Consider the following 14008-nt stretch of genomic DNA (forward strand, 5'->3'; position numbering starts at 1 on the left):
GCTCCGCACACCGAGGACCCGCGGCGGCAGCCGGGACACGGCGGGGGGCGGGGCCAGCGGGGAAGGGGCGGGGTCTGCCGGGGCGGGGCCAGCGTGGGAGGCGGGGCTTCGGGCGATAAAAGCGGGCGCCGCCGTTGACCTTCGCGTCGTTTCGTCCGGTACCGGCTCCCGGCCCGCTCCCGCCATGGCGCCCAGGAAGTTCTTCGTGGGGGGTAACTGGAAGATGAACGGCGATAAGAAGAGCCTGGGCGAGCTCATCCACACGCTGAACGGCGCCAAGCTTTCCGCCGACACCGGTGAGGGCGCGGCAGCACGTAGCGCACGTCCCGCGCGGCGCCTGGCGGCCTGGCGGCACCGGGGACCGGCCACCGGGCGGGGGAGCGGCAAATGTCAGAGGGCGGCGGGGGCCTAAATATAACCCGGCCGCGGGGGCTAAATATACCCGCGAAACCGGATCCGGGGGCCGCCGGCCCGGCGGGCACGTGCGGCCGGCCCCCGGGAGGAGGCCGAGCCCCCCCCAGCCACCCCCGGTGGGAGCGGGTGGCCCCGCGGCCGAGCCCCCTCCCCGGCCACCCGTGTCCCTGGGCCCCGCGCCTCTCCCTCGGCCTTGCTTCCCCCCCCCCCCCCCGCCGCCCCCGCCCCGTGTGCTCCCGGTCCCGCCTCACGGCCGGTACCGGGGGGAGGAGGGGGGTTGCGGAGCTCCACGTTTCAGCCGAGCTGCGCTGCCAGGGCGGGCGGTGAGACCGTGCCCCTGCCTCCCCGCCGTGCCCGGTTACAGCCCCGGGTGTAACCCGGTACTGCCCGGTTCCCCCCCCGCCCCAGCCCGGGCAGCGGGTCGGGATTCTCGGCCGGTCTCTCAGCTGGTCCCGTTCCAAGGGACCCGTGTGAACCGGCCGAGGGACCTGGTGTCGCCTGTCTGCCCACTGGAAAGGGCTTCCTCCCTCCCTCCCTCCCGTGGAGTCATCGGATAGCGGGGATATTCCTGCCGCCGAGGGTCCCCCAAATGTCAGCGAGGGCACCTTCCCGGGAGCGGGGGAGGGGAGAGAGAGTGAGAGCTCTCCGGGCTGGGATTTGGGGTCGGTGGCCGGGTACGGTTTCTGCCCTTTCCTGAGGGTAACCCGCCTTCTCCGCCTTCCAGAGGTGGTTTGCGGAGCCCCCTCCATCTACCTTGACTTTGCCCGGCAGAAGCTGGACGCGAAGATCGGAGTTGCGGCGCAGAACTGTTACAAGGTACCAAAGGGTGCTTTCACAGGAGAGATCAGGTGAGCGCGCAGAGGAGAGGAAAGCCAGGGTGCCTCTGGGATGTGAATTTCCTCCAGAGGTTGCGAGTCATCTCCTTTCTCCCCAGCCCAGCAATGATCAAAGATATTGGAGCCGCGTGGGTGATCCTGGGCCACTCGGAGCGAAGGCATGTTTTTGGAGAGTCTGATGAGGTGAGCGACCCTGGAATGGCGAGATGGTCCAGCTCAGATGTGCCTGCAAAGGCTGGAGGGGTGAGCAGTTAAAATATGACTACGGGAGTAATTCTGACTTACTGGTTGCCTTGTTTCTTTTCCATTCCCAGTTGATTGGGCAGAAGGTGGCTCATGCTCTAGCTGAGGGCCTTGGAGTCATTGCCTGCATTGGGGAGAAGCTGGATGAGAGAGAAGCTGGCATAACAGAGAAGGTGGTTTTTGAACAGACCAAAGCCATTGCTGGTAAGGGAAGAAAACAGGTGCTTTTTTCTGCTTTGGACGTTTGGGAAATGGCCATCCTGGCCTTAACTGGAAGGCCAGAATGGCCATCCTGGCCTTCCTTGTAAGGCTTGCAGATACATTGCTGCAAAAGTTCATGCACAATATTAACGTGGTCATGTTAATGAAAGCCCTGCATGTTCCGGAAAGTTCTCTAGCTCTACCCTTCCCAACATGGGGTACTGTACTTACCTATACCTTCTCCCTCCTCTCCAGATAACGTGAAGGACTGGAGTAAAGTGGTTCTTGCCTATGAGCCAGTTTGGGCTATTGGAACTGGTAAAACTGCAACTCCCCAACAGGTATGAGCAGGTGAATGGTGGCTGACTAAATGGCCAACTGACCCTTCCCACTCAAGAGATCTTGAAGATTCTCTCTAAAGGCTAAAGATCTAGAGAATCTCTAAAGATTCTCTCGAAGAGATTTTCCCTTCTCTTTGGAATGCTCAGCCCTCAGTGGGATTCTTTCTGTTCCACTGCAGGCTCAGGAAGTTCATGAGAAGCTGAGGGGGTGGCTGAAAAGCCATGTGTCTGATGCTGTTGCTCAGTCAACTAGGATCATCTATGGAGGTAAATGAGCCTGAAGCCCCTTTCCAGTGCAGGAAGCACTTAGTTTCTCTGCTTGTTGCTGCAGTTGTACAGCATGCTCTGCTGGTGAGGAAACTCGAGACTTTCAGAGCATGAAGAGCCACCTACTAGCTTGTTTGGGTAAATGGGAGACAGTCTTACTGTCTGCATAGTAAGAGGTGGCTAGTACCTTGGAGGTCTTACCTTTGCCCTGGCTGCATTTTCTAGAGCCGGCCACATCTGACCTTAAAATACTGCTCCCTCCTTAGGTTCAGTCACTGGCAGCAACTGTAAGGAGCTGGCCTCTCAGCATGATGTGGATGGCTTCCTTGTTGGTGGAGCTTCTCTCAAGCCAGAGTTTGTGGATATTATCAATGCCAAACACTGAAGCAGCCTGTGAGGAGCAGTCCCTTGTGGTTCAGAGCGAGAAACGGAAGCAAGAAGGGACCTTTCATTGCACATGTCTCAGTACAGAGGCCTCCTCTGAGGCTTTCCCCCTCCACGGTCATTGTTCTAGCTGTGCTGCTAACCCCCACCACCATGTTGGAGTCCTGTTAGTGGGAGCCTGTCTTGGCAGAGCCTTGACAGCCTCCTCTCTGAATTGGCAAAATCCTTGGTCGCCTCTTGACCTGTAAGAGCCCACAGTCAACCTGGCCAGTGCCTCCCCCTTTCTCTGCAGTGCTGCAGGGAGAGGGGGCCACTGGTGCTGGGGGAAGGAAAAAGGAACTACACTCTCTTACATCCCTCAGCTCCGTCAGCAAGGAGCCTGTCAGCTTAGACCCTTGTGAGATGTCTTACCTCACCTGTTTCCCGTACTGAACAATAAATGAAAAAAAGCAAAGGTGTGTCCTGGATCTTATTCAGAAGCAGCTGGGGAAAAGCAGAGTACGGAATTTGCTGCTTCTGGAGGTAGCTGGTTGCAGAGAGGATAGTGTGGGTTTTGTGGGGTGGTTTGGTTTGGGTTTTTTTTTTTGGTTGTTTGGTTTTTTTGAGGGCCCACTGTTGCCCTGGTAGGCATTGCACAGGTTCAACCTGTATCTTGCTTTCATAGGTTTTACCTGCAGCATGCCCTGAGCATCTTGCTCCTCTCCTGTTACAGCTCCTCTTTGGGCCCCAGAATGATTTGTGTGCATCTATTCCAGTGGCTGCTGGAGCACCTGGCCATTCCGCTAGTGAGCTGATCTTTGCAGGCAGGCTTGGTAATGTGCTCATCACTAGTCTTTGCCTGTGAGGACTGGTAACTGACTTTGCTGCTCATTAAAGATGGAGCAGAGCAGCTCCCTCTATGCAAGGAAGGTTTTTAGGCCATGTGCTGAGGCTGTGCTTGCTGGCTGCTTCCAGCTGTGGGCTGATGGGTGAGAAAGCAAGACTGGATGTTATTTCCCAACTGCTGCACCAGCTGGGAGATTTTTAGGGTAGTGAAAAAGGAAGTGCCTCATAAGGAGGAGCTTGACTGTGAGGCAGTATATCCGTGGGAGCCTATAGGCAGTGCTCTGGTATGGAGCAGACATGCAAAGGGGCACTCGGTCTCTTAATGCAGAGCTGAGAGATCCTCTCCCATTTCATGTTTCTGGTCTGCAGTAGTTTTTGCAGTTGGGGCATATTCCTCCCCTGGTGCTCCAGCTGTTGGTGTATTGCCCTGCCAGCATCGCCTGAGGGATGAAAGGCAGGAGGTGAGGGACCAAGGAGGAGAAAAATCTCAGGAAACGCGCTAATGCTGCGGGTCCTCCTACTCTGTTACAGTGCTGCTGGAAGAAGGGACAGGGAGAGGAGAGTCCCTGGCCCTTCAGGCGGTATCTCCTTCCCAGCTGGGAACAGAAGTCTGGCCCCCACCCTGCCCGTTCCTCAGCAGGAACCTTTTGGGAAGGAGCTGCCACCAGACCTGGGGCAAGCTGCCAGTGTGGCGGGCCAGCCCGCCCTAAAATAGCGGTGAAAGCAGCCATGGGTCACGGTGGGGTAACTGCTGTTAAGAAGCCCAGGGTGGTGGGTGCCTGGTGTAGGAGCAGGATGGCAGGGTATCTCTTGTGATGGAAGCAAGCCCATCAAACGGAAGGATGTGAGATGGCCTGAGAAGGGAGAGCCTGGCTGCAGCACAGAGATTACAGCTACTGGCTCTTGGTGTGTGGAGAGGAGGATGCTTCAAAGGCAAAAAAAAAAAAAAAAAAAAAAAAAATTCCTGAGGGTTCTGTGGTTTGTATTACCAGAGTAAGTGTTTCTGAGAGGTTGCTGGGGCATGACCGTAGTGTGGTGCCTCAAGGCATTGGGGTGGGCATGACCAGAGCAGTGGTGACTCGATAAGGACATGGACTGTGCCTAAGGCTGCCGGCGGTGGGTAGACAGGATCACTCACAGGGATCAGCCATGGGCTGCAGCTCCACTGTTGGTTCCAGCTCCTGCCCAGCCCTGCCCACAGAGCTAGGCAAGAGCCCAGGAGAGTGACCTACATAGGAAAAAAAAAACAGATGGGAACTGAGCATTGATCTTGCTGCTTTGAGGAGAATAGAGAGGCATGAAAGCATTCGTTTAATGAGGAATAAACTCATGGAAAACAATTTCTGCATCAGCAGGAATGCCAGATCTTGTTTTTCTTCTTTTTGTCTGCTTTCTGGCAGCACCACAGCTCTGTGGAGTGGAACTACTGCCAGATCCTCACTGCGAATTGTAGCGGTTAGATCTTAAACAGGTTGCTGTTGGGAAAAATGCATTGTGCCAGATGCGACAGCCCGAGAGAGGCTGCTGCGGCTCCATGTCCTCAGCCCCAACCCGTAGCTAGGCTGAGCTTGTATTCCCAGTAGGCGCCCACACACAAATATGCATATACACCACATATATACACGGATGGCCACACAGATAACACGGCCAGCCACACAGAGCACTCGCACGAGCACAGCACCAGTGGCCTCGTCCCACCCCCTCCTCTGGCTAGTGAGCATGCATATATATATATGTCTATTTTTATAAATACGTACACACACATATGTACAGCGTGGGTCTCTCCAGCAGCTGGGCTCGGGCAGTGCCCAGCAGCTGCCCCTCAGTCCCAGTCTCTCAGTCCCCCTGGTCCCCCATAGCCAGCTCCTCCGTGGTGGTCTCACCCCCCGGGACCCCCAGGTCCCCCAGCCTCTTCTGCAGCTGCTGGGACCCCCCCAATCCCCCCGGCAGCCATCTCCTCTGGCCCAGCTGCACCCTCGCTGCCGTTCGCCCGCACGCCTGCGCCCACGCCAGGGGCTGCCCCGTGGGCACTGGTCCCAGCCGCTGGCACCCAGACCCCCCCAGACCCCCTGCACGGGGTAACGAGAGTCCCTCGCCCGGGCCGAAGTGCGAAAGGAGTTTAACGAGAAGACGGGACGGGCTGCGCTGGTCAGGCACAGGGCACGGCCAAACCATCACAAACCACTGACACGCAACCGGCCCTTTTTATTCCCATATCCCTCTGTTCTCCCACACTTGATCCCCCACAGATCACCTCAACCCTGCCCTTGGTTCTTCCCCTGAAGAGTCCCGTGCAACGCCCAAACGCTCTTCCCCTGTGTCCCGTCGTGTGTCCCCTGAACGCAGTGACCCCCCCCAGCCCTAAAGGTGCTCTGGGGCTGGGACAGCCCTGGCAGGGGCCTGGACAAGATGTCCCTTTCTAATTTCAGGTTCCCGACGGCCATCGTGCCCCTGTGCTCCTGGAGACGGGCCGTTGGTGGGCCGATGGCTCCTGGGGTGGGCCTGGGAGCAGCCCGCAGGGTGCTGTTTGGGGTGTCCCCCCGCTGCCGTCTCCCTGTGCCCCTCTGTGGGTGCGCGGATGAGCTTGTAGAACATCACCTCCTCAATGATCAGTATAGTTAGGTTTGGGATCTTTTTTTTTTTTTTTTAGTATATAACCTACATAAAATTTCTTTCTTTTAATGATTCAGGTTTCCTCATATAATGTTTCTTCTAAGTTCTTTGGTCATCTAGAACCAAGGCAATTGAGCCGTATGTTCCTGTTGTAAGACCGTATAAAACATGTGCCTAGAGGCACACACGACTTCTACCAGTCCGTTCTTCAGCATAAAGGGACAAGGGATGGGAAGAAAAGCATGTCATTGCTTTTCCTCCAGCACCGATTTGCTGAAGGGCTTCTTAAAGCCTTGGAAAGCAAAAGCAAGAGGAGCTAGAGTGCTTTATGAGTAGAGGGTTTGGGTGTTTTTTGCAGGGGCTGTAGTGGAAAACCACATCATGGCTCAGCTTGGACCAGTTTATCTAACACTTGACGTTCCCTGGGGCCTCCGAAGGAGCAAAGTGCACCAGCGGGAAAGGGAGTAGGGCCTTGGACTTCGGCACTAACCGCAAAACACTGGCGGCCGTCAGCTCCCAGCAGCATTCCCGGCCGGTAAACGCCCGGCTCTGCTCGGCAGCCGACGGGGGCACAGCCACCCACCGGCCCACGGGTCCCAAAGCCGGGCAGGCACTGATGGCGTCTGCCTGGAGGAGAGGGCTGAAGCGGCGTCACCCGCAGCAGATATGGACACCGTACCCCAAAAACTGCTTCTGGGCACCCGGGAAATCATGTTGTGGGGGGTTTCATGCAGAGCCCGAGCCTAATTCTGCTCAACGTGTTAATTAAACGTTTACCAGAGGGAATATCCTCAGAGATGTTCACCACCTGAGTGACCAGCACCCTGTGCAGCCCAGCCTGACTTCGAAGCCGGCCCCGTTTTTGAGCTTTGGGGTGGACAGGACGACCTCCAGTGGTCCCTTCCCACCGAAATGATCCTTCATTTTTCTGGATACACTCCTAGCAACTGCTGATGTCACCCAGCTAGGAAGGGCCGGGAGCGCTCGGGAAGGTAGAGTGGGCTCACAAAGCGCTTCTGATGGAGGCGAGACACGCTCTGAGCTTTCCACGTGGAATTTAATACCGAAAGTGACAAGCCGTTGCAGTCGGAGCAGCGAGCTAACACCAGCGTTCAGCTGGGAGGAGTGCGACCGGCGGGATGATGCAAAAGAGAAACCACGGGGAGCTTGGACGGGCCGAGGAGCGGCAAATCAGCGGCGCCCGCGTTGCTGTGGGAAGCCGAGCGTTGGCGGCAGGACGTGCAAACCGGAACGCTGCCTGTGAAATACCAAAGTCAGGGTTGGTTCTTTCGGGTTTTTTTGGGGGGGAGGTGGTTTACTCGGATCTGACGAGACTTTGGCTCTCATATTTACCCCGTATGAGGGCGCAGCAAGGCCCAGAGTCGGGGGACAAGGACAAGCGTGGTGAGGAAAGGGCTCTCTCACAGGAAGCCCAGAGGATGAGGCCTGCGCGCCTGAGGCTGAAGCAGCGACCCCGGCTGCCCAGCGCGGGAAGCAACAGCGCCCCGCCCCGCCCCGCCCCGGCGCTGTCGCTCAGCGCGGTTGCTATGGCAGCGGCGCCGGGCCCCGCCTCCTCCTCCTCCCCCCGCCCCTCGGTTTCCATGGCAGCGGGGCGCCGCGGCCGCCGGGCCTGAGGGAGCTCCCTCGGCGGGGCCTGTGGGGATGGAGGGCGAGGAGCCGGAGGGGGACGAGGACAGCCTTCAGGAGGAGGGAGAGGAGGAGGAGGAGGAGGAAGAACAGGTGAGGGAGGCGGCCTCCGCACCCTCTGGCTGTGGTTAGGCCAGCGCTGGCGTTGTGCTCTCTCCTTCTCTCCCAGGTGCTGGCCCCCTGTCCCCTGACGGAGGAGGTCCTGAAGGAAGGCCTCTCTCTCCTCTGTAAGACCGGCAATGGCCTGGCCCACGCCTATGTGAAACTGGAAGCCACAAACAAGTGAGTGTGCAACACCCGCCCCAGGAGAAGGCCTCCTCCTCCTCCCCAGGGGCATCTATGTAGCCACCGAGCAGCTGTGCGGTAAGGCCACTGGTGACCGGCTGTGTGGGGCCAGAGCGTTTCCAGAGAGACATGTTCTCCGGCTCTCTGGCTTCCAGTCTGTGCCTCTGCATAGCTTGCCCATCCTCAGCCCTGAGCTGGGGACTGCCTCCACCGTAGCCAGACACGCCAGTGGGAACGTCAGTGTCCCCCTAGACTGAGAGGAGCCTGCCCACCGCTCTGGACTGTGGTCTCCTAGGGGGACCTGCACAGGGTGACCTCCCCACAGTCACTTTGAGAAATATCCATTAAGCATCTCTCCTGTTAACTGCTAACCTTTAAGACATGCACTTGGAAGTACAGTGCCGCAGTGGCCTGGGGACAGCTTTGGAGCCTCAGCCCCATCAGTACACTCACATAACCCTAGATCTAACTAACAGGCCTCAGGAAGACTGTGTCTTTCATCAGCCTCACGGGTATCTCAGCCAGCTTTTTCCCACTAGGAAAGTCCTTCCACACAGTCCTTGGTGTTGCCACTACTGTCTAACAGACCCACCCCCTCAAACTTATCCTCTTTTCTACTCTGGTTCTGCCCTCTCCTGACAGATACGGTTCAATGGGAATCAGTACTCCCTGTGCCAGGAAAGCAGTTCCAATCTTACCATTCAGCCTTGCTTACAGACTGTTTTGCCTCTCCCTAACGCCTGCCTTTTTCTTCCTTCTCTCCAGCAAGGCTTCCTAGGACAGCAGGGAAGTGGCAGAGGAGGATGCCCTCCCTCTAGTAGTGGCAAGGAGCAAACTGAAAGCTGGTAGCAGGGGGAAATATGTGAGATGTTTTATTCACATCCTCTCTCCCACAGGGGCTTGACAGACATCAGCCTCCTCGAATGCTTCATTCACCTGCGGTACGTGGATTTGTCAGAGAACAAGCTGCAAGATTTGTCTCCACTGAGTGGCCTAACCCACCTGCTTTGGCTGAAGGTGGATGGGAACCTGCTTACCAGTGCCTGCATGCAGGAGCTGCCCTACCTCCAGATCATCAGCTTTGCTCACAACCGCATCAAGGATATGGAGGGCATTACTCACCCCCGCTTAGCCAACCTCAGCCTGAAAGGTGATGTAGACCACCTCTCTTCATTCTTGTGCCCATAGGACACTCTCTTTGGGTGGGATTAACTCTCTCATTTCTTCCTCCTCTGGCACTCAGGAAATAAAATCCAGACAGCGCTGGGCCTGAGTCACGGCCAATTGTTCAGCCTGCAAATCCTGGAGCTGCGAGGAAACATGCTAGAGAGCACAGCAGGGCTCAATCTTCCCAAGCTCAAGAACCTCTATCTGGTAAGGGATCAGCCAGCTAGGGGAGTGGGACAGAGCTGCTGCAGAGCCTGGCACCTCCAGTCAGTGGGAGGAAGGGAGATGCTGTCCTCTTCAAAGCAGCATAATTTTCATGCTAGCCTGTTCAGTTCAATCATCTCAGGCCGAGAGAGGAACAGATTTCAGAGCGCTAAAGAGACAAAATCACTTCTTTGGGGTAGCTCCTTCTATGCTGTCTGCCCCTATAGTGCAAAGTAGCCGCTGACCAGTAATTCCTCTGCAGAGACCAGAGGAGTTGGCAATGTTCAGTGTGTCTGGTTCTACCCTCCCAGCATCCTACAGGACAGCGGTATTCTCTTCTGGCAGTGTTAGGCCAGCCTGTATTCGGTGTGTCACTGGACTCCCAGAGGTCAGTGGGGAAAGCAACTGGTTTGCCCTGGGTGACAGGGGGACGTGATGCCTCTTTCTCCTCCCTGATGAGCCTAATCAAATACTGGTTTAAATCCAGCACAATTATATGATTCACACCTTCAGCTGCCAAAAAAGAAACTGATTGAATATTGCAGTGAAACTAAGATAGGAGAAGCAATTTCCTAATACCATCAACAATTGCTTCAGGAAACATTTACTCCTAGAGAGGCAAGCGAAGAAAGTATGTATGGCTTAGTCCTATGCATCACACAGTGCTACAGCTTGCGAAGACTGCATAGGTGTCCTGAGTCACTGCCTCTTAAAAAGCAATTAAAGATGATAAAGGCTTTGAAAAGCTATATGGTTTCTTTTCGTCGAGACTCCCTGGCAGAAAACACAGAGGAGATTGCTCGCTGAGATTGCCTGCAATTTTCTGGTAGAAAACAGATTTTAGGACTAGAGGTGCTGGAAGAAGGGATGAAGTGGATAAGTCACTAGATACAATACAGAATTTCAAAGTAAAACCAGTCACGTTAGTGAATGATTGGAGGGAAGCAAACAGAGCACCTATATTTAGAGTAGGTTCCTGGCATGACTGAGGAATTTCTGAGCTGCACATATGAAGCAGGCAAATTGCAAGATGTGATTATTAAAACTAGAACAACTGACTCATTTCTCAGGAATCTTTGGGGCTTGAACTTGTCTCTCACGTCCACCTGCTCACTAAATCATTTTGGAGGGGGACCTCTCCCTGTAGTGCTTTGCTTTCTCTATAAAGATGTTAGTATTACTTGATGGGTAAGATGTAGCTGATGCCTCAAGGACGGGGTTTGAGACAAAGGGTTAAATTTAAAGGAACTGAACCAAATTTGTATGACATAGTTGCAGATGAAATTTAGCATTAAAAAAGTTACACCTACTAGCAGGAAGACTACGAGCTGGCTGCGTACCATGTGGCACTTGTATCGGTTTGAGGATCGCTGCTGTCAGTAGGGCTGTGTTAGTTCCTGGTCATCATGCAGCAGTGGTGACAAAGGCTAGCTAGAGCAAGGCCAGGCGTGCAGGAAGGGGAGAGGGAACCATGGGGAACATATTATAGTAGCTTTCCATAAGAAATGGTGGCAATACTTCTATGTGAAGAACTGGTATCTAAGATAAGGTGACAATGTGATCATTTCATTAAAGGTGGCATACAGAATGTTATTTGATTTAGGGGGGGTGGGGAAACCAAGCCTGAAAAGAATCCATTCTGCGTTGCCCTGTTAGTGCTTGCAGGGCCAGAGCCTTTAAAACTATTCACGCTGAAGTAATGAAGAAAGTGAGAGTGATGGGAGGTTACTATTCATTTTACAGAGCAGCGGTCTGTAAGCTCCCCACCCTATTTCTCACACCAGCTCCTGATTTCCTCTGAGGTACAATTTACTAGTCCTTCCTGGTTGTTAAATCTGTTCACACGACCTTCACTACATCTCCGACTTTCCTCTTTTTGTCCTTGTGTTACCCTCTTTACTTGGCCCAGCTGGTCCAGGCTTTTCCTTGTCCAGTTTCCATTAGAGTCCTCCTTTTCTACAAAATGTCCTTTTCCTGAGTGACCCAGTCCTAAACTGTTCTCCTATCCCCCCAGTTCAGCCTGTGACCCTTTTATTAAGTCTCAGGCATTGGCCACATCACTGCCTGGGTACCAACAAGGAACAGAGAGCACATCAACACCTCTCTCCCTGTTTCCCGTTCAGGTATCTGCATCCTTAGAGACTGCAGCCCTGAGCCACAACCGCAAGCGAAGCCCTGCTCAACTCCAGGCTGCAGAATGTGGCGGGGAGGTTGTAGTTACCAGGGATGTTCCAAACCTGGCTGCACAAGGCGGTGAGCAGCTGGACCTAGCGTTGGGGCTAGCACTGCGGTGAGCCCAGGCTTGGGCTGCAGACCTCTAATGGTCTTTTCCAGCCCAAATCCTGCTGTGAAACTACTGCTGAAATTCAGCACTTTGTATTTCCCAGTCTCATAACTCACATCACAGTGAAATGAATGAAATTCAATGGTGGGGAATTTTGAACCGATAGGACACGCTCTTCCTGCCGTACGATTGTTGTCAGATTTGTTGCAAGAAGGTACACCTGCGGGTGGATAACAACAATTATATCTGGAAAAGCTTAAAATTAAACCAACCGACAACCCCCATCCCCCTGCAACCTCTCTTAGGAACACACAGCCTGCTTCTGCTCTTAGAGGAGTAAAAGAGAGACTTCTTGGTAGCAGATTTCCCCCACAAGAGAAGCAGCTGACACTGGAAGATCCGTGGACTACATGGACTACGTGACTGAGAGGGGCTGGTGGCTTTTTTTTTAAATACGCCTGTTTCAGGCTCAGATCCATGCTTCTTTTGGTCCTTGAATCTGAACGCTTAGAACCTATTTAGCCAAGACCATGAGCATCTTGATCTAGCTTCAGAGAAGGCTGTGTTGTGAGTGATAGGGAGTCTGAAGGTTAGAAAGAGCTTTAAAGGCCAGAAATAACTGCTGTTTCCTCTCCTGTGTGTCCCCTTTTTCCTTCTCTTTTCCTGGCCCCCTGATGCTCAGGCCCAGAACGCCATTCGGAGCCTTGAAGGCCTTGAGGGACTAGGGCAGCTGGCGGCTCTGCACCTGCGTGACAACCAGCTTGAGACCCTGGATGGATTCTGTAGTAGCATGAAGTGCCTGCAGTACCTCAACCTACGGTGGGTCCTCCCTGCTCTGTGTTGGGACCAGAGGCCCCTTCATCAGGCTGTACTCCCATTTAGATCTTTAGGATTTTCTGGTTTCTCTGGAAGTTGAAGACCTGATGGGGACGGGTTGATTTTTACTGTCCTTAACTGGTGTTCGGCACTCAGCTGCCTAGGAGTGTAACAGCCAGGGCCTTTCCTGGGCTTCTCAGAAAAGATCTGCCTCTCCAGTCACTCTCACACCCCACCTCATACTTTTTATTCCCTGCCATAACTCCTTTGGATGCCTCTAGGTGTGTTGTTCTCTGTGTCCTGGACATGACAGCAAGTGCCCTTTACTTCTCGGCATTTGCCATTCAGGGCAATGGCGATATCACACAATTCAATGGACTGTTTGAGCACAGAGAAATCCATCCAGAGGAGATGTCCTTTTTGTCCCTCAGTCTGGGGAGCTGCAGACAGATCTGGATCTTAGATCACAGGTCTGTGGTCTAAGGTCTATCATGCTGCTAAGTTTAGCTTTGTCTGTCTTGTCAGCTTACTGTTCCGAAGGCATCTCACTACTTACACGTGTCTCTCCCCTGCTCTCTGTGCTTCTTCTTCTTCAGGAACAATGAGATCAGTAACCTTCAGGAGGTGGCGAAACTGCAGGTCCTCCCCATGCTGCAGGCACTGGTGTTGTTGGACAATCCATGCTCTGATGAACCCAATTACCGGCTGGAGGTCCTGGTCCTGCTGCCACACCTGCAACGCCTCGACAAGGAATTATTTGAGCAAGATGAGCGGGCGGAGGCAAATAAAATCCGTCAGAAAAGGCAGGAAGAAGAAAAGGTGAGAACAGCATGGTGGGGGAAGGAGAAGGAAGTGAAGGGAAAGAGGATCAAACATGCTGATCAAGCCTCTCCTCCTCTAGATTACGTGAGGAGAAGGCTGAGGGAGGTCGGTCCCAAGGGCAGGGGAGCCTGCAACAGAGGCCGCGCTTCGCAGCCTGGGTGTGATGGTCAGCATCACAACCCTACTGCCATTCCCGACCCCACTAGCAGAACTGAGCGGTGAAAGGGGAAAAGAAGTCGGGCATGGAGTCATTTAACTTCTCCCTCTTTCCTTCTTCAGGAAATGGAAGGATCTCTCCAGGGTGATGTGACTGAGTGACCCCTGTTTTTAACACTGGTTCCCAGCGCCAGTCAAGATTCGGAGATGCCTTCCCCCGCATGTGCGGCTGGGAAAGAGAGCTGTGGGTACCAGAGCTACCTTCACCTCATTTTGCCCCTGGAGAAAAGAGGAGGGCTACGCGCCCTGGTCCTGGAAGCTGCCCTGACGTGCTGCAGTGTTTTTGCAGTCACTGCACTCATATGCTCTATTCTCAATAGGCCCGAGGGGGAAAAGGGGAAAGGGAAGAGTTACAGGTTCTGTGGTTCGATTTACGGCTCCCCAAACCCCTACAAGATTTTCTGATTTGAATGAAAATAATTAATGAGCCTGGAGTGACTGGA

The 14008-nt window shown here is 54.2% G+C and overlaps 2 protein-coding genes and 1 long non-coding RNA gene across 3 annotated transcripts; 2 read left to right on the plus strand and 1 right to left on the minus strand.

Moving 5' to 3' along the window:
• The first annotated feature begins 72 nt into the window (after nt 1-72).
• Nucleotides 73-3140, plus strand: TPI1 (triosephosphate isomerase 1). The gene is made up of 7 exons (XM_069786009.1): nt 73-296; nt 1139-1262; nt 1349-1433; nt 1565-1697; nt 1950-2035; nt 2215-2302; nt 2569-3140. The coding sequence occupies exons 1-7, from the start codon at nt 185-187 to the stop codon at nt 2685-2687; spliced, it is 747 nt and encodes a 248-aa protein (XP_069642110.1). The 5' UTR covers nt 73-184; the 3' UTR covers nt 2688-3140.
• LOC138685748 (uncharacterized) lies at nt 1564-1893 on the minus strand. The gene is made up of 2 exons (XR_011325177.1): nt 1791-1893; nt 1564-1758 (listed from the first exon to the last, which is right to left on the minus strand). It is a non-coding gene; the product is annotated as an uncharacterized lncRNA (long non-coding RNA).
• Nucleotides 3141-7649: 4509 nt separating the features above from the next.
• On the plus strand, nt 7650-13992 carry LRRC23 (leucine rich repeat containing 23). Its single transcript, XM_069786014.1, has 7 exons — nt 7650-7864; nt 7941-8053; nt 8953-9206; nt 9300-9430; nt 12394-12530; nt 13124-13346; nt 13629-13992. Exons 1-7 carry the CDS (start codon nt 7787-7789, stop codon nt 13665-13667), a joined length of 975 nt encoding a protein of 324 aa, XP_069642115.1. The 5' UTR covers nt 7650-7786; the 3' UTR covers nt 13668-13992.
• Nucleotides 13993-14008: the final 16 nt, after the last annotated feature.

This window comes from Haliaeetus albicilla, chromosome 6, assembly GCF_947461875.1.
Source record: "Haliaeetus albicilla chromosome 6, bHalAlb1.1, whole genome shotgun sequence".
NCBI lineage: Eukaryota > Metazoa > Chordata > Aves > Accipitriformes > Accipitridae > Haliaeetus > Haliaeetus albicilla.